Source organism: Oncorhynchus nerka, linkage group LG5 (assembly GCF_034236695.1).
Source record: "Oncorhynchus nerka isolate Pitt River linkage group LG5, Oner_Uvic_2.0, whole genome shotgun sequence".
In the NCBI taxonomy this organism is placed as follows: domain Eukaryota; kingdom Metazoa; phylum Chordata; class Actinopteri; order Salmoniformes; family Salmonidae; genus Oncorhynchus; species Oncorhynchus nerka.
Window position 1 is genome coordinate 46198269 of NC_088400.1, and position 19802 is coordinate 46218070.

Here is a 19802-nt window from a genome sequence, read left to right on the forward strand (position 1 = left end):
AAAGAAAATGAAGGAACGGGAATATAAATCTTTTCACCAAATGTTAGATCATACAGTGAACATATAGGTAACATATGGTTGATTTATCTGTGGTTGTGTCCAAAAATGGCACCCTATTTCCTTCATAGTGCACTACTTTTGACAAGGGTCCATAGGACTCAAATTTAGGACGAGGCCTATCTCGATTTTACATTCTAGTACATTCAACACCTTCACCATACAGCAAAAGAAGCTCAGCCAAATCACTGTACAGAATGCACCATTCTTTCTCCCACTAGATGGCAGCATGGTTTCACAGCAGCTCCACTCAGCCATATGACTTCAGCCATGTGTTTTTCTGGCATTCAGTCCATACCTTTGTCTGAGAAGGCTCCGAATAAACATCCTCCCATCCTCCTGCTATCCTCATCATGTCATTCCCCTGCTTTTAGTGCTCTTCTTTCCATCCCTCCCTCACTCCTTGCGTCCCCCCCACCATCCCCTCATCTCTTTGACAAGAAAGGGCCTTTTTTTGCAGTGCAGAATAAAACGTAGAATGTATGCTGAAGATAATAGCAAAAGAGACATAAGCCACTGTCTATCCAGGCACTGCTTAATGATATTGTTGTGTGGTAATCTACCTTACCATTCCACTTTACACTTTGCGGTGTTGTATGATATTCACTCTACTGTATAACAGAGGGTGATGTATCATACTTTGGCCTCACTTCTGTTTCCAGGGGTAGTTATTAATGTCACTAGCTGTGGGATTGTCTTCATTACCCCCTGTCGCGATGCCTGTCTGTCACATTGCCTATAGAGAGAAAGAGGGACTGTGTACCCTCAACTAAAACACAGAAGCTGGACATAAAGTGCTATGACCCAAGCGTGACCTTTTCTAGTGTAACATACACTTGAGACCCTTGTTATATGGTTGAATCTTTGGCAGCAGGAAACAGTGGGATTATAATTGACTGTTTCCATTTGAGTAAAGAGTGTTGACATCCTTTAAGTGCCGTTGGTAGAGTCTTAATGGATTGAAAATGGCCATAATTGCCCCATGATGTGTAGTAGTCATTTATCCTCACTTTCTTTGTTTGTTTCCTCAGGAGGACATGAACCTGAATGAGGAGCGTAAAGCCCCCCTGCGTGGGAAGGACCTGAGCACCAAGCGAGAGATGGTTGTCCAGTACATCTCCACCACCGCCAAATCTGTAAGTCGTTGTTGTAAACGAATGGTCTTTCTGTATTATATATCTGTAATGAAACTAATGGGCTTTCTGCATTTTATTGTAACCAATGGGCTTTCTTAGCTACTCTCACCCAGTGTAGTAGTAGTGAGTGGGCTGAAAAATATGACATTCTACACTACCAAGACACTACGGAATAATGAGCTTAACCTGATCTTCTTTCTTTCTGTGCCCCTCTCTCTCTACCACTCTTTCACACTCTCACTCCATCTCACTATCCTTGCTTGAGCCCCTAATCTCTGATTACTGCTTCCATTACATTTTTTCAACCCCCCCCCCACCCCCACCCCGAGTGCTTATCAAACCGCTTTTGTTGTAGCGCAAACGTAACTCTCAGTTGCTTAATATTGGGGAAGGAACAAGTTTTCATTCGAATTTGGAACGCATCGCTTTACACATTCAACAATCTAAACCAATAACCCAGCACTTTTTAGGAGCGTAAATCCCAGGGTTATATAAGGTGAATTCTCTTTATGAAGTTTAAGGCTCACATTTACTCATAGACTCCTCTATCGAGTCACTCGCCGGCCTTTGACATTATCATTTATTACCCCTCTCATTGATATGGTAATTAAGTGGCATTATTAATAATGATGATGATCAGAGATTATTGAATTCTTCACTGGGCCCATTATGCTTTGTGAGCACTGCTGTATTATTCAAATGAACAGTACCCTCTGTCTGGGTGAAAGGGAGTAGGGCTCGGCTGTCTTTCAGCGTCCTCCCTACCCCTCACATTCTATAGGCCCTGTAGGTGGGAGCCTGTTGGATGGATTTCAGAATAGAATATAGAGACACAGACACTTGCGCGCACACACACACAAACACACACACACACACACACACACACACTAGGCGAGCTTAGCCGTCCAGGGGACAGATGTGTTTCTGTGTGATAAGTGCCTCTCTTCAACATGGCAGAGCAAATCCTCACCCCCTGTTAGAAACCCAATCCATCCCTACTGGTTTCTGTAAATAATGATAGACATAACATTACTCTGGCCAATTAGACTCCTGTAGGTGAAGAGTATGCTGTGGGTTAGTCTATGTCCCACATGGCACCCTTTTCCCTATCTTGTGCTCTACTCTTCACCAGAGCCCTATGGGCCGTGGTCAAAAGTAGTGCACTATATAGGGAATAGAGTTTTGGATGAATATGTTTCGGTGAGCGCAGTGTGATTGTGTGCCTTTTCAAGGATGGTTTTTGTTCATACTTGAAGGACTAAGGCAAAAAAAATGTAATACATTTTTTGTTGATTTAAGTACTTGTTCGCTACTAGTAATCCGTAATTGACAGGCAATTGACACGTGATAGAGGGAAATTGAGACATGGTACTAGATTGGATATTACCATGGTATGGTCTGACAATATCTGCATTTAGTTTTTGTGTTCATTTTTAGGATCTTGTGGTGGGGTGTTTTTCCAACTAACTTGTGCCTTAATTAAATCTTTGTGCGTTCTCTTCCTCTAACAGTTTTAATGTCTTCTTTGTATGCCTGAATGCTTTCAAGGGAATTTTCCTTTTGCAGGAAAATTGACTAATAACGTGCACTCACTCTCACACCAAGTCACCTCTTTCCTGTGTGTCTTTCTGTTCTCGACTAGATCATTGCCACCAACTAACAGAGATCATAGAAATGTTTAAAGTATAATGGCAAAAAGAGAATATCATCAAAGCAATGAGATCTGTCTGTTTATTATCTATATTGTAAGGCTAGGGAGTTCCATCAGCTCTCCCTCTACCTAAAATTTAGTTTAAGCTAATTCACAGAATGATTACATTAGGAATGGAGGTATAAAGTGCAAATATTAGTGGAGCGACAAACATGTCTCCAACGTCCTTGGCCTTTTTGCTTGACTCTCAGTCTCAACAGACCTGAGCACCAGTATAGGGAGGGGATCACCATTTTAGATTTAACTACCAAACCAAATGCACCCTTTTTGAGATCCTTTTTGTGTTCCAATATAGAGAGATTTAGAGTTATTATCCATTATTGTTCTGGATAATGTCATTATTATTTATTCCCCCAATCTTTTTATTTTTATATCTTTTTTAATTGAACCTTTATTTAACTAGGCAAATCTATTCATCCAATATATTGTTATTATCATTCCACTATGAAAAATAAGGCCATTAACTTGTATTATATTTCCCTGAGGCTATTAGGCCAAAAAATACTAGCTAGCTAATGGGAGCGTGGGGCTGATTATTAGTTTGTGTATTCTCTCCAAACATGGCTCCTCTTGAGAGTTGTATTTTTCATGTCTTGTCACCTCTCTAGTTTATCACCGGGCAAGATTGAGAACTCTTTCCATTTACTACCAGTATGCATCTGTGGGAGTTTTTCAAGTTATCCCCCAACACAAAACACATACCGTACTGCCTGTGTCCCAAAAGACACCCTAATACCTATGCAGTGCACCTCTTATGACCAGGGCCCATAGGAGGCTGGTGTACTACGTAGGAAATAGGGTGCCATTTGGGATTCAGCCAATGTCTTTTCAAAGGAGATGATTTGTAATATTGCCATTGACCCTGTTTATTTGAATATGAGCTCTGTACAATGAAATACAGCATGGCTCTTGCAGCAAGTTTGCATGTCCTTTGCCATTAACTTTGCACAAGGTGCTTTTCCCCCCGCTCTTTTCTCTTTTGTTCTCTCTTAAATTATTTCTGACAAATGTATGCCAGTGTCATTAAATGTGCCAAACGCATGCCTTTCACACTAACGCAATCATTTATCTTTTCTTACGAGTGGGAAGGAAAAACTTTTGCCTCTCTCTCACCTTGCAAATGATTTCTCTGTTCCAATTCAAAATGTTCACGATGAGGACGAGTGTGACGGCCGGGTCTTGAGAGGCAACTAGTCAAATGTATTGAGCAACCATTTTGCTGCCTTTGTACTAGCACAATTTGAAATGAACATGCTGGTATTTTAAAAGGTATTTGACCAATTACCAACGTGCCCCATCAATAATACCATGGTATTTCAAAGAGTGATTTGACCAATCACCAATGTGCCACCCCGTTCTCGCAGTGAAGCCTGACAATTCGTCAGAGAATGAAGGCCTTGTTATTCTTCTCCTGTCACACTGTTATCTTCTCTAATGAATAAATAACTTTATTTTCCCCACACCATATGAGAAATGATGCTAATGCTAATGATAGTGAGGGGAGAATATAAATAAATGCCACCGCTCCTGATGACATTTCCTTCAGAAGTTTGTTTACTAGGGAGTTGTTCTATAATGGAGCACTAGAGATGCTCATTAGCATACACACATCCAACAATAACCAAGCATTAGTCCAATTATTATTAGGACTACCTTTAGGTCGTTTTTTCTCTTAGAATTTACAGGTATTCTGTCATAGTTTTAGCGAGAATGAGGTGTTACCTTGCGTGGGGAAATGGATGTTAGCACATAAAGCGCTATTCCCCCTTGAGCTCCTCCCTGACAGTGATGCTACTTGGGGATTTTCAAGATAATGTCTGATCTTTTTGGTCAAGCCGCCAAAACAATAAGTCAGAAAAGAAACATGTTTAATTTTCTCACCATGTATTCTCATCAACACTAAAACAACACCAGAACAATGCTGGAGACAGTAGTCACTCACCTCTATGTGATTCAAGGTCCTGATTCTCCCGATAATAACCAGACCGTGTGAAGATATCCTCAAAGTTTGACAATGATACGCTAGATTCATCAGAGGACGACTGGGGAAATGTGGATTTATGGTGAAAAGCCCAGTGCACATGATCAAGCGGCAACACAGTTAAAACTGACTTTATTGCCGCCATAAACTCTGATAGAGGAGAGGGAAGCCGAGCGTCAAATGGGAGAGTGGGAGAGAGGGAGATGGAGAGAGAGATTGATAAAGAGAGCGAGAGAAAGAATGAGAGCGAGGGAATTACAGTCGACTACAGAGAGCCAGGGAGGAAGAAAGAGAAAGAAGGGAGCGAGAGAGTGAGTGAGTGAGTGAAGGAATGCAGAGAAGACAGAAAGTGTGATAGAGCGAGTGATTGAGAGAAAGAGAGAGAAAGATGGAATGAGAGGCAGAGAGAGAGATCAAGCGATGGAGAGAGAGAGTATTTCTTCGCTGTCTTGATGTGCAGTGACTTTGTAACTTCCTGTGATCAGTGTACACTGCACGGTGCTTCTCGGAGTGCAGCTGGCGGGCGAGAGAGAGGGTTGTGCTCAGCTGCAGATTAGAATACATTTACTAGGCTGACAGACACCCACCCACTGCGAGACACGCTGCCGTAATAGAGAAAACGCTCCCCACTGCCCGCCACTATTGGCAGATAACAAGGTTAAACTCCAGAAATCATGCCGACTGCATGAGCTCCAAGGTGCTACGCGGCGTCGCTAAATCTGACACCTGAAGTCAAGCACAGATGGCAGCTGATTGATTTTTGGCCTTTGGGAGATGAGAGCAACCTGTTTGTTTTGCTGTGGACAAACTGCCATTTTAGGGGTTAATTCCATGGGAAATCAATCAAGCGCAAAGACAATTGGATTTGTGTCAAATTTTGACGTTTTTCAAAATGACAGTTTGTTGGACTGTGAACAAACTGAATAAACTGATCTGAAAATGTTTGTTAAATCATGATACAGATAATTTGAACTGTCTCTTTTAATATTGTATTATATTGTCATTAACATTGAGATCATGTACAGGCTAATTAAAGTCCACAAATATAAAAACAGTCCCAAAATGTAAATAAATATTAAAATAGGAACCGACTCACATAGAGGCCAAGTGAACAGGAGACTCCATATTCTTTTAAAATGGCTGCCAAACGAACAGACACTGTCTTACCATGATGCACCCTCAACTTTTAGTTCAGCTATGTTACCCTATAAGTGTTTAGTAGTGTATGTAGCCGTGTGAGCACAGTGTGTAGCCTATGTAATGTCAGAATAAGGTGCGCTTGATACCTCTTATATTTGAGAGGACATTCTTGGCCTACTAATGATTGTGCCGTTTGTTGTCTTTTTGCACATTAACTCCTCTCCGCTGACCGCTGCATGCAGATCACTGGGAGCAAAGTCACGGTAAGTACGCCCTTTATATTATTACGCTTTGTGAGTCGTGTTCCTCTCATGCATCTCTCCCTCTCCTCCCTCCCCTTTCTTCTCCTTTCCCTTTTAAAAGATTCTAGTCTAGTCAGTTTGTCCCCGAATCTACAAGTAAGGTCATCTTTTTTATGGCTTACATATTTTTTTCAGCATTGACTTCGCTAATAGGCTGTGATTTGGAAAGGCTATAAATTGTTGACACAATTCTTGCATGCAAATTGGAACACTTTTCCAATGAAGGATTTCAAAATTATACAGCCTCGCAAATGAACTGGGGGCCCTTTTGTTGGTCTAAGTTGTTTCTCTTTTTGAAATGGATTGCAGACTAACCCATATTAGCATTTAAATATTGTAATACCAGGGATGAGCAATAGTTTTTAGGCAAATAATAATAATCTGCAGTCTAATCTTTTTTTTTTGAACGTTTTGCATCTAAATGGCTTTCATTGTGTTCTTTCCTTGAGACAGCACACTGGAGAAACGATCACTTGATTAGATTGCATTACACACACACAGACACAGACACATGCACACAATGTGTTTGCTGATTGAACAGTGGAAAATATATTGAGTGCATTATTCCTCAACCTTCCAGAAATGTCAGCCTGGTTTAATTTAGCGATTGGGTATTCGCCGCAATACATCTGAATTTGTTGTCAACACCCCCCCGTCTCAATTCCACAACATTAAGGCATATCTCCTATGTCTCAGAAATGTACACCGTTGTTTGTGTTGTTGCTGTCACTTTTCTCCCCCACTAGCTCGCAAACAACCCTAATAATATTTATAAATATACACTGTCCAAGGGGCTGCGGAAGTTTCTTCATTTCTCTGCCACTGTAATACGGTAATTGCAGATCTGCTCTGGCAATTTCTCACAACGTAAAGCCCTATTGCCTATTGTGAGAAGGCATTCCGTTTTTGGGGGGCAGGGCTTTTGGGAAAAAAGCTCTCTTATTGCTTTTTGCTAGTGTGAATTGTCACCTTTAATGGCGTTTTATTGCTTTCATAAGCCTCCTTCAGGATTAAGGAGGCCCAGAGGCTTAGAGAGAATGAGGACAAGGTAAACCAACCAGTACACTGTGACCTGGGCTGGGTCCCAAATGACACCATTTTCCCTATGTAGTGCAATACGTCTGAGACCCCTATGGGCCCTGGTTAAATCTAGTGCATTATCCAGTGATTAGGGTGCCATTTTGGATGAAGAAGACCTGGTCTGTGGTCTACTGATGCTTTTACACCTGCATTGTTTGCTGTTTGGGGTTTAAGGCTGGGTTTCTGTACAGCACTTTGAGATATCAGCTGATGTACGAAGGGCTATATAAATACATTTGATTTGATTTGATTTGATTTACTGATGGCCCAGACAAACATTCTTGTTTTTTGACTCGCTCTACAGACAGATGTTTTTTGTGTTGATTCTTTGACAAACTGTTATTTTTTTGCCAGGGTATTTCTGTTGCAAAAGTAGATTATTTAAAACATTGTTATGAACCGGAATATGTTGTCTTGATTAGCAGGAACAGACTTCATTGTACGGAGGATAGAGGTGTACGAAGACTGTTTATCCGAGAGCAGCAAAGGCCTAGTTTGAAGTTTTGAACTGTCTCAGTGTGCCACTCAGATAGCTCTCACTTTGAAGAAGTTTCTCCAAAATCTGAGGATGATAGTAACATTTCCCCTGAAGTCTCTGACCTTTAACCTCTCCCTCAGTCAGACTCACATCAGTGCCTCATGGAGCGGGCTAACACAGAGCTAACACTGAGAAAGCAGGGAGCTGTCAGTCTGAAGAGACTAAAAAGCTCCACTCTGAACCTAAAGAACCAGTCAAGAGAGGAGTTTAGCTCAGTTTGCCTGGTGTGGCTACGGTTAGCTTCGGATTGGGCTGGAAGATTCCATTTTCACACTGTCATTGCGGCGCCTCTGAGGGATCCTTGTGCAGTCGGGGTGGTTGGGAGGGCTGGGGGAACTGAATGTACTGTGGGGTCTGTAGGGAGCCTGCAATACTTATTCCTCTGTCTCAGCCATGAAATCTCTCTGGCACCTTCCCCAGGTAGGGGCGCGATGGGAGGCGGAGGAGCGGGTGGTGTGAATTGCCTCTAATTCAGTCTGGCCAGTGTGTCCATATTCACCTCTGCCACTGCTGAGTGTGTCTCATCTGCCTTTACACCTTGTTGATCGAGCTAGCGGTGGAAGATGAGGACCACAAAGTAGCTGACTGTCAAGTTGTCTGCAGGCAAACTTGACTGGTAAATAGACAGGCAGATGGACAGACAGGCTGGTTGCAGTTCTAGCATCTATCGACCAGCTTGATGACCTCATAGGTCGTCTCTTTTTAAAACAAGGATGATTTACATCACAACTCAACTGCCACGCTTGGAACAACAGTGTTTCAATTGGTCCTGTGGTGCGTTAGTGCGAGCTGCCTGCGAACCACCAGTTACACGCAAGCAGGGGCAAGGCAGCCCCAGTCGGAATGCAGCTCTTGAAGTCCCCAGTACCGCTGTTTCCAGAGAGATGGATTTTAAGGGGTTACACACCCGGCCCTTTAGGAGCTGATCTGATCAATTGGAGGAGATCGATATCCATATGACCGGCCGTACCTGAGACTGAGCACATTTCCAAGATAACATACTGGTCAGCCTACAATATGTCAAGAGGGACAGATGGGGAGGAGGGAGCCTAAAACACCTCAGACCTTGGGGACTGGAGGAGTCTGTTGGATTGGTGATGGCTGAATGGGTCTATTTCAGAGAATCATGTTTTTTTGTCTGCCAGAGTAATGGACAAAGCTTGTTGTTTAAAAAATGAATTACATCTGGCTCACACTTGGGACGCAAGCCTAACCTCTTCACTTGTATAAAATGGCGAAGCCGGTTTTTAAGGATGACCTCTTTTAGTGGTGTGAAAGTGAGCTGTATGTATCGGCTGACAAGACCTCCCCATGGAGCGCTAGAACAGTTTAGTGACAGAATAGAGCTTTGAAGTGATTGGAGAGAGTAGTTAGTTTTCCCCCAAAAGTAGAGGCGAAGGACATTCAATGAATGTAGGAAGAACAGGACATAAAAAATATTGCAGACAGCAGATTTAATGATTGCCATTGGCTTGAGTGTATTGAGTGTATGATACAATTTAACAGATTATTCTTCCATGAACTTGAATCTTTTAACATGTAACCTTTTAATGAAATGGTATTCAATTAATTATCCTGCAGTTGAGAACGCACAGTATCTATTTATTGAGAGTGCTCAGACACTTTGAGGTAGGTACCATTGAACACGGAGAATGGCCAATGCTTTCTAGCGTCTTTTGTTCCAATGTTTGAGGAGAGGCACTTAGAACAATTCTCATTTACGCTGAAATGTTATGCTTCTCTCCCGATTCCGCCTCTTTGTTTCTGTGTATTCCAGAGGAAGGCTGTATTCCCAGGCAAATCGATAACCTTGGCATTTGTTTTGCCTGTTCCGCTCATTTAATTGGCCAATGCCATATCTAGCGCGGCACACACTCCAAGGCTTTTCGTCACCTGATGTACTCCTGCTCATTGTGTTTAAGGCCTGTTTAAGGCCTCGATGGATAGAGGGAGGGATGGCTGCAAAGACAGAGTTAGAGGGAGCATCAACTGCCGCCACTTATTTCACTCACTACCCTTACTCGCTACCAGCAGCAATGTTTTTTGGTGGGCCTTTTGTAAAAACAAAATCTGAATGAAACCAATACCACCCTCCCTCATCCCCTCTTCCTTCCAAGCCCCACACGTCTGAAAATACTAATTTTTGTTTCACATCAACACAATTATCCCAGAAACCCTAGACCCACTCCAATTTGCATATACCGCACCAACAGATCCACAGATGATGGAATCTTTATTGCACACCAAACTGCTCTTTCACACCTGGACAAAAGGAACACCTATGGGAGAATGCTATTCATTGACTACAGCTCAGCGTTCAAACCCATAGTGCCCTCAAAGCTCATCACTAAGCTAAGGACCCTGGGACTTAACACCTCCCTCTGCAAATGGATCCTGGACTTCCTGACGGGCCGCCCCAAGGTGATACGAGTATGTAACAAAACATCCGCCGTGCTCACCATCAACATGGGGGGCCTCTCAGGGGTGCGTGCTCAGTCCCCTCCTATACTCCCTGTTCACTCATGACTGCACGGCCATGCACGACTCCAACATCATCATTAAGTTTGCTGATGACACAACAATGATCACCGACAACGATGAGACAGGCTATAGGGAGGAGGTCAGAGACCTGACCGTGTGGTGCAAGGACAACAACCTCTCCCTCAACGTGATCAGGACAAAGGAGATGATTTTCTACTACAGGAAAAGGAGGACCGCGCATGCCCCCATTCTCTTTGACGGGGCTGTGGTGGAGCAGGTTGAGAGCTGCAAGTTCCTTGGTGTCCACATCACCAACAAACTAACATGGTCCAAGCACACCAAGACAGTTGTGAAGAGGGCACGACACAACCTATTCCCCCTCAAGAGGCTGAAAAGATTTGGCATGTGTCCTCAGATCCTCAAAAGGTTTTACAGCTGCACCATCGAGAGCATCCTGACAGGTTGCATCACTGCCTGGTATGGCAAATACTCAGCCTCCGACCCCAAGGCACTACAGAGGGTAGTGCGTACGGCCCAGTACATCACCAGGCCAAGCTTCCTGCCATCCAGGACCTCTATAGTAGGCGGTGTCAGAGGAAGGCCCTAAAAATTGTCAAAGACTCCATCCACCCTAATCATAGACTGTTGTCTCTGGTACCGCACGGCAAGCGGTACCAGAGCGCCATGTCTAGGTCCAAGAGGCTCCTAAATAGCTTCTACCCCCAAGCCTTAAGACTCCTGAACAGCTAATCAAATGGATACCCAGACTATTTCCATTGCTGCCCCCATCCCACCCCCCCCTGGAAAGCTGCTGCTGCTACTCTCCCTTAATATCTATGCATAGTCCTGAGAGTTCTGGAGCTGGTTTTGATCAAGGATCTCTCTGTACTTTGCTCTGTTCATCTTTCATCTTTCCCCCATTCCCTGCCGGTGAAGAAAATCCCCACAGCATGATGCTGCCACCACCATGCTTCGCCGTAGGGATGGTGCCATGTTTCCTCCAGACGTGATGCTTGACATTCAGGCCAAAGAGTTAAATCTTGGTTTAATCAGACCAGAGAATCTTGTTTCTCGTGGTCTGAGGGTCCTTTAAATGCCTTTTGGCAAACTCCAAGGGGGCTGTCATGTGCTTTTCCAAATGTATTGTGTATGACTTTTATGTTTTATATTTGACCTGTTGAGGTGATATTTTGATTATCTACTCACGAAGAGTCAGGGGATGCGCATACTGCAGGTATTCCCAAACTGGGGGTACGCGCAATGCCGTACACCAAATAGAAATGTGATTCACGTTAAAACATTTTTTTTTTCTTCATGTTTTCAAACAGTCCATTTATATTTTCCAACATTTGGGTGAGGTTTATTTCTTGCTTGAGTAGCCTTGTTTCACTACCAAAAATAAAAGTAAACCATCTCGTGTTCTGCGAAATAACAATACAATGTAAAATACAGGTAGTGTAGTCAAATAATTAACATCCAATCACATTAACCGTTACTCTCTCGCGGGAATTCCACTAATGTATGTAATGTATGTAGCCAAACGTAGCTGCTGCTCATGTTGGTATCTGTACTGATGACGCAAAAGCCATGACAGGGAGACATCGTGAAGTGGTAACGCGCGTGCAAGCATTTGCTCCTGACGCCACTTGGGTACGCTGCAGCATCAACCGAGAGGCTCTTGCTGCCAAAGGAATGCTTGACAGCTTGAAAGACGTTTTGTACACTACAGTGAAAATGGTTAACTTTGTTAAAGCAAGGCCTCTGAACTCTTGTGTATTTCCTCCACTATGCAATGGCAGCGACCATGTAACTATTTTACAACATACAGATGTGCGCTGGTTATCAAGGGGAAAAGTATTGAAACTTTTTTTTAAATTGAGAGACGAGCTTAAGGTTTTCTTTACTGACCATCATTTTCACTTGTCTGACCGCTTGCATGATGACGAGTGTTTCACACAACTGGCCTATCTGGGTGATGTTTTTTCTCGGCTGAATGATCTGAATCTATGATTACAGGGAATCTTCGCAACTATATTCAATGTTTGGGACAAAATTGAGGCTATGATTAAGAAGTTGGAGCTCTAACAAGGACAACCCACAGGTCTTTCCATCATTGTATGATTTTTTTGTGTGCAAATGAACTCAATCTTACGGACAATGTCAATTGTGATAAAGCGAAGCACCTGAGTGAGTTGGGTACGCAATTACGCAGGTACTTTTCCGAAACGTATGACACAAACAACTGGATTCGTTATCCCGTTCATGCCCTGCCTCCAATCCAATTACCGATATCTGATCACGAGAGCCTCATCGGAATTGCAACAAGTGGTTCTGTGACAATTGAATTTAATCTGGACGGCAGGGTAGCCTAGTGGTTAGAGCGTTGGACTAGTAACCGGGAGGTGACAAGCTGACAAGGTACAAATCTGTCGTTCTGCCCCTGAACAGGCAGTTAATCCACTGTTCCTAGGCCGTCATCGAAAATAAGAATTTGTTCTTAACTGACTTGCCTAGTTAAATAAATGTTAAAAAAAATAAAAAAATAAATCAGAAGCCACTGACAGATTTCTGGATTGGGCAGCGCTCAGATTATTTGGCCTTGGAAAATCACACTGTTAAGATACTGATGCCCTTTGCAACCACGTACCTATGTGAGAGTGGATTCTCGGACCTCACTGCATGAAAACTAAATATAGGCACTGTGTGGAAAACGATTTAAGACTGAGTGAATGTGCATCCTTTCAAGCGCAGCCTTCTCAGTTATTCCCAATTTTCCATTAACAAATACAGTTTTATATGTAAAATGGTTAAATAAAGAGCAAAATTCTTGATTTTTATTATATTATTATTTGTGCCCTGGTCCTATAAGAGCCAGGTAGTGACAACTCACACTCATTCTTAAGTTAAATAAATGCATCGTATTATGTGTGTGTGCTGCAGGCTTACAATGATGGCAAAAAACAACAACAACCCTGGTGCTAGAGGGGGTACGCAGCTGGAGGTTGAATGTTTGAAGGGGTACGGGACGATACCTGCTCTACTGGGATCATTTCAGTCATTACAAACAACACATCTATCTTCTTCAAGCCATATTGTACTGTCTATACGCCTATGATTCCCTGCTATAACATCAGCAATGCAGCGCCATTAGGCCTATATTGAGTCTGTAGATCAGTGGTGTTTGTGTTGTGCGCTAGGCCATCAATCACATTCAAGTTTCCCAGGGCTCAGCATGGATTGACAGTAAAACAATATTAATTTTCATTTGTCCCCTCGCTCTTCCCCCGAGCCCTTTATTAATACTTCAATATAGAAACTTGGTACGCAGACACCTTTTGGCATACAATTTTAATGTCTTTCAGTCCAACTCTAATTCAGAAATGTCAAGTGTAGATCTGATTGATTCATGCTTTATACAATTCAGAGACCTTTTCTAGGTTATTTCTACGTCTGTTGAGTCTGTCGGAATTCGGCAGCATATTGGTTTTGAGAGAGCAAAGGGATTTAAATATAGTGCTCATGAATTGAATTAAACAGCATTGTGCAGGAGTTTGCGTTTCTGCCTCTTGACGAGACATGCTATTTATTAACTTCCTCTCTTGTATACATGGCATTGTAGCTGTTCTGTCACTCCAAGTTGGATGTTTCAACCAAACAAAAAAACAAATAATTCAGTGCCTGTTTATTCTTCCAATGTACAGTACATTCAGAAATTATTCAGACCCCATGACTTTTCTATTCTAAAATGGATTAAATAGCTTTTTTCCCTCATCAATCTACACACAATACCCCATAATGACAAAGCAAAAACAGGTTTTTAGAAATGTTTGCAAATGTATAAAAAAAACTTTAAAAAAACTGAAATATAACATTTACCTAAGACCCTTAACTCAGTACTTTGTTGAAGCACTTTTGGCATCGATTAAAGACTTGAGTCTTTTTGGGTATGACGCTACAAGCTTGGCACACCTGTATTTGGGTTGTTTCTCCCATTCTTCTCTGCAGATCCTCTCTGTCTGGTTGGATGGGGAGCATATTTGCACAGCTAGTTCAATCCTGTCCCTGAGCTCTATGTACAATTCGTTCGACCTCATGGCTTGGTTTTTGCTCTAATATGCACTGTCAACTGTGAGACCTTATATAGACAGGTACAGTATGTGCCTTTCCAAATCATGTCCAATCAATTGAATTTATCACAGGTGGACTCCAATCAAGTTATAGAAACATCTCAAGGACGATCAATGGAAACAGGTTGCTCTATTCACAGTCTCATGGCAAAGGGTCTGAATACTTACATAAGTAAGGTATTTCTGTTTTTTATTTTTAATACATTTGAAACATTTGTCATTCTAGGTTATTGTGTGTATATTGATGAGGAAGAAAATGTATTTAATCAATTTTAGAATAAGGCTGTAACATAAGATAATGTGGAAAAAGGCAAGGGGGCTGAATACGTTCCGAATGCACTATATTCTAGTGTTGTATACTGTATTACTGCTACACTATTACAATACTATTGGTTGCAACATATTTTCAGCATTTCTCCAAGATTATTTTCCATGCTTGGCTTGGCTAACCTTTCACTAGATTCAACTGAAATGTTCCTGTCTTCAAACGCCCACCTTGGTCGTAAAATGAGTGCAACTGTGGGAGAGGTAAAGTGCAACAAATATAGAACATGATTTCTGAGCTGTGGTAGGTAGCAGCGTAACTCGTGGGAGGAACCTCTGAGTGAACACACTCCCTAACTCCCACTGCAGAGGAAAAGCGGAGAAGTCCCTTTTCTTTTAAGTGCCTCTTCTTTTCTCTCCTTACCCCTGTTCTCTCATCTATACTCTCCTCTCCCCACCACTGCATTATACTAAATACAGTGCCTTCAGAAAGTATTCGCACACCTTGACTTTTTTTCCATTAAATTGAGATTTGGTGTCACTGGCCTACACGTAATAACCCATAATGTCAAAGTGGAATTATGTTTTACAAATTAATAAAAAATTAGAAGCTGAAATGTCTTGAGTTTATAAGTAATTCAACCCCTTTGTTATGGCAAGCTTAAATACATTTGGGAGTAAAACTGTGCTTAACAAGTCACAATAAGTTGCATGGACACACTGTGCAAAAAATGTGTTTAATGATTACCTGAGCTCTGTACCCCACACATACAATTATCTGTAAGGTCCCTCAATCGTTTCAGATTCAGATCAAACAGTGAATTTCAAACACAGATCCAACCACAAAAGACCAGGGGTGTTTTCCAATGCCTCGCACAGAAGGGCACCTATTGGTGGGGTACAAATAAAAAAGCAGACATTGAATATCCCTTTGCGCATGGTGAAGTTCTTAATTACACTTTGGATGGTGTAGCAATACACCCAGTCACTACAAAGATGCAGGTGTCTTTCCTATCACAGTTGCCGGAGAGGAAGGAAACTCCTCAGGGATTTCACCATGGGTCCAATGGTGACTTAAACTCTAACTGTTTTAAATGGCTGTTTATAGGACAAAACTGAGGAAGGATCAACAACATTGTAGTTACTCCACTAAGTGAAAAGAAGGAAGCCTGTACAGAATATATATATTTTTTAAACTTGCACCTTGTTTGCAATAAGACACTAAAGTAAAACTGCAAAAAATTGTGTCAAATAAATTATTATTTTTGTCCTGAATACAAAGAGTTATGTTTGGGGCAATTCCAAAACAACACATCACAGAGTACCACTGAGTGCTCATCTTTTAAAGCATGGTAGTGGCAGCATAATTTTATGGGTATGCTTGTCATCGGCAAGAACTAGGGAGTTTTTTTTAGGATGAAAAGAAACGGAAATGAGCTAAGCACAGGCAAAATCCTAGAGGAAAACCTGGTTCAGTCTGACTTGAAGACTTGAAAATGGCTGTCCGGCAATGATCAACAACCAACTTGACAGAGCTTTAAGAATTAAAATAATAATACTGTGCAAATATTGTACAATCCAGGTGTGCAAAGCTCTTAGAGACTAACCCAGAAAGACTCACATCTGTAATCACTGCCAAATTTGATTCTAACATGTATTGACTCAGGGGTATATACTTATGTTAATGAGATATTTATGTATTTCACTTTCAGTACATTTGCAAAAATGTCTAACATGTTTCCCTGTTTTTTAAAAATCAATTCAGGCTGTAACACAACAGAAGGTGGAATAAGTGAAGGGGTATGAATACTTTCTGAAGGCAAAGTACATTTCAAAGGAAGAGAGACAATCAGGCTTCGTGCTTTCAAAGGTAGAGAGCTGGATCTCATTATTTTGAAGGGAACATGAAAGGGCGTCTGGAGTGGACATGGTATGCTGATATTGAAAGCATATGGAGTGTGTGTGTGTTTTGATGACCTTGTCCTTGTGTTTGTAGGCAGCACTGTCATTGGCCCTGCAGCAACATCATGACTTGAACATGTCCTCTCCTCTTAGATTTGGATATTAAGGAGAAGCGGAATGGAGAGAAAGAGCCAAAGATAGAGGGAGAGAGCAAGACTATATTGAGACAGAAACACAGAAAAAAAATAAGTGTGTGTGTGTATATGCCTGCTTGTGCCTGCTTTTTCTGTGTGTGTTTGGCAAGCCTGTGTGTGTGTGTGTGTGTGTGTGTGTGTGTGTGTGTGAGATATTGGGGCTGTCAGTAATGGGGCTGGGTGAACACTGCCTACGCGCTCAGTGGTTCATCTCCCCCACGGCTCTCTCTAACACACTACACGGTACGCCGGCTCCACAGGGTGCTCCTGCAGGCTGCATTAGGCTCCATAAACTTTATGGCATATTTTTACAACTCGTCTCTGTCTGCGATTCCACCACAGCATCCCCGGCCTCCTCTGCTTTAACTGTTCACACAGCTGTGAAATTCACTGTACCCCTTTGCTTTTTATGGTCGTTTGGACAGGCTTGATTCAGTTGGTGCCCCCCGGTGAAGGGAAGGATTGGCTCCTTCCCTCCCCCGCCACATATGTTTATATTTAGTAAGTTATTTGTTTTGTGTTTTACGGCCATGTCTTTTTTATGCAAGGTGGTGGGTGATTACTAGAGATGTCTCTCTTAGTATATCACGTCTCCTGTGTGTGTGTCGGTGTGTATGTATTGTCGGTGTGTGACAACTGAGTAGTCCTTTCCCTAACCTTGTCTGACTCCATCCCCTCCCGTGATGCTCTCTTGCCCATGCCAAATTCAGTACAACTCCACCATGGCGGTGCATATTTGGCTTTGCCTTCGACCGCAGGCAGCGGTCACAGGAGTGCGTGTGTGCACATGTGTGCTTGTGCACTGGGCAGCAGTTCAAAACATCTGTTGATTTCACCAGTGGGTCCAGCCAATTGCGTGGAGGAGGAGGTAGCTACTTTCCACCAGAAGTATATACTTTACGTCATCCTAGAGAGACTTAGTTGTTGTTTGTTTGACTCATTGACGCAGGGGCATCAGTTCATAAGTTATAAGGACATTTCTGGGATAAACCAAAGTCACTCCAGCTCGGGGGTGGAAAAAGGTGGAGGTGGAAAGAGCCACAGCTATGCTGACTGATATATCATAATCTCCCCTCTTAACCCCTCCAAACTCTTTTTGGAGCTCCCCTTATTTGCCCCCGCCGTAGTCAATAAGCCCACCCGGCACATCTCTAGCAAGGTGTACCTTGCCTATTCCCTTCCAGTCTCCTCCAACATGCTCCACTGCTGTCATACTATCCGCAGAGGAAGTAAGTAAGCCCCATAATCGCCTCATCAACAGCACTGCTTCCACTGATTCCCAGGCAGTTCCCCGGTTGCCTGTAATGATCGGTGATCTGATCAAGGCTGGGTGACTCAGCGCTATAATTTCTTCCTTTGCAGTTTTCCCTTTTAAGGGCACCCGAGAGAGATGGGTCGCACGGTTAAAATGTCCGCTTTGAAGTTTTACGACTTCTCCCTTTGTGTCGTCCGCCTAGCAAGAGAGCCTGAAGAGCTGGGAGTCCGCCCTTCTGCATAACTTTCAGGCGTACTTACCAAGACAAAACAGTACACTGTTTTGACATTAGAGGTATTTTTCAAATCAAATTGTATTGGTCACATACACATGTGTTTAGCAGATGTTATTGCGGGTGTAGCGAAATCCTTTTAAAATAACATTTTGCAAGGTTTCCTAAGATCTAGAAGCACGGCAGCCCTCTGTCAGCTCCATTTTGAATTATGACAAAGATACTTTCACATTGGCCTCTGTCTGTGTACGCATGCCGACGACATATTGTCTGTATCGCTCGCCTTTGCTATAAATACTGTATTTAGATATTTATTCCCCTTTCGAGTGTTGATGGTGGTCAGCAGCATCAACCGCTTTCTGTCTCTGAGGTGAAGTACTGGAGGTTGCCGCAAGATGGCAATAGAAGTCTATCGAACTCTCCATGGTGCAAAAGAGAGGAAAAGGGTATGGGAAAAGTCACAATGTTGCCATGGAATTGACCAAGTAGGTTTTGTTCTACCTAGCAGCCTACACACACACACACACACACACACACCCCGCACCACTATGTCTGGCTCCCTTATGCCATTTGTAAGAAGTTGTCTGATCTTTAAAGAGGAGAATAAGTGTGAAACGCCTCAACAGCATTCAAATGGATCCATCTTTCACCGATCGATACACCGATCAGCCTCACTTTGCAGTTGGAAAAAAACAACAAGAAAACAGATTCTTCACCGCTTAATTTTTTCTCTGAAAACTCCACAACCAAGATGGCCTCTTAACATTGCAGACCGATATGTTCTGCTCTGCTTTTGTTCTTAAGCCTCACAAGTCTCAAACACAATGGCACGACAGTGAGAAAGCTCAACGTAACACAACCTCGCCTGTTATCGACAAGGCCCCACATATTGACCAGACATTTATATAATCGTTACCTGAATAATTTAAATGTGGCGCCGGTGTGACGAATGAAGAAAACACACTCCTCACTATAAAAACATGTTAGTGTTCTCATAGCTGCACAACTCAAAATCTCATGTCTCTATATCCACCTCAAAATCCATTCCATTGAATCCCTGTATCTGGGTATTGAGCCCCCTGATCAAGCTATGTTTTTCTGGGCACATAGCTTCTGTCATCTCTATGCATCTCTATCTGTTCCGCTCTGTGTTTGGGTGTTGAATGTTCCTGATACAGGACTAATTCAGTGTCACACGAGTGTAGTGGAGATGTGGCTGGCACAGCATGGCAGAGGGCACTACTCTATTTATATCTGTCTCTCTGTGGTGTATATATATCTATCTGTAGTATCTATCTATCTATCTATCTAATCAATTCATCAAATCTATCTATCCCTCCATTCATCTGTCTGTTTGTGGGTTTTGAGGCTCCTGATATTGGCCAATAATATTTGTTACATG

At 42.5% G+C, this 19802-nt stretch overlaps 1 protein-coding gene across 1 annotated transcript in view; it reads left to right on the forward strand.

Moving 5' to 3' along the window:
* Positions 1-19802, forward strand: part of LOC115129597 (protein diaphanous homolog 2-like) — a 606019-nt gene that overhangs the window by 35126 nt on the left and 551091 nt on the right. The window contains 2 exon segments of the mRNA XM_065018694.1: positions 1089-1193; positions 6268-6288. Coding sequence (XP_064874766.1) covers positions 1089-1193; positions 6268-6288 — 126 coding nt within the window.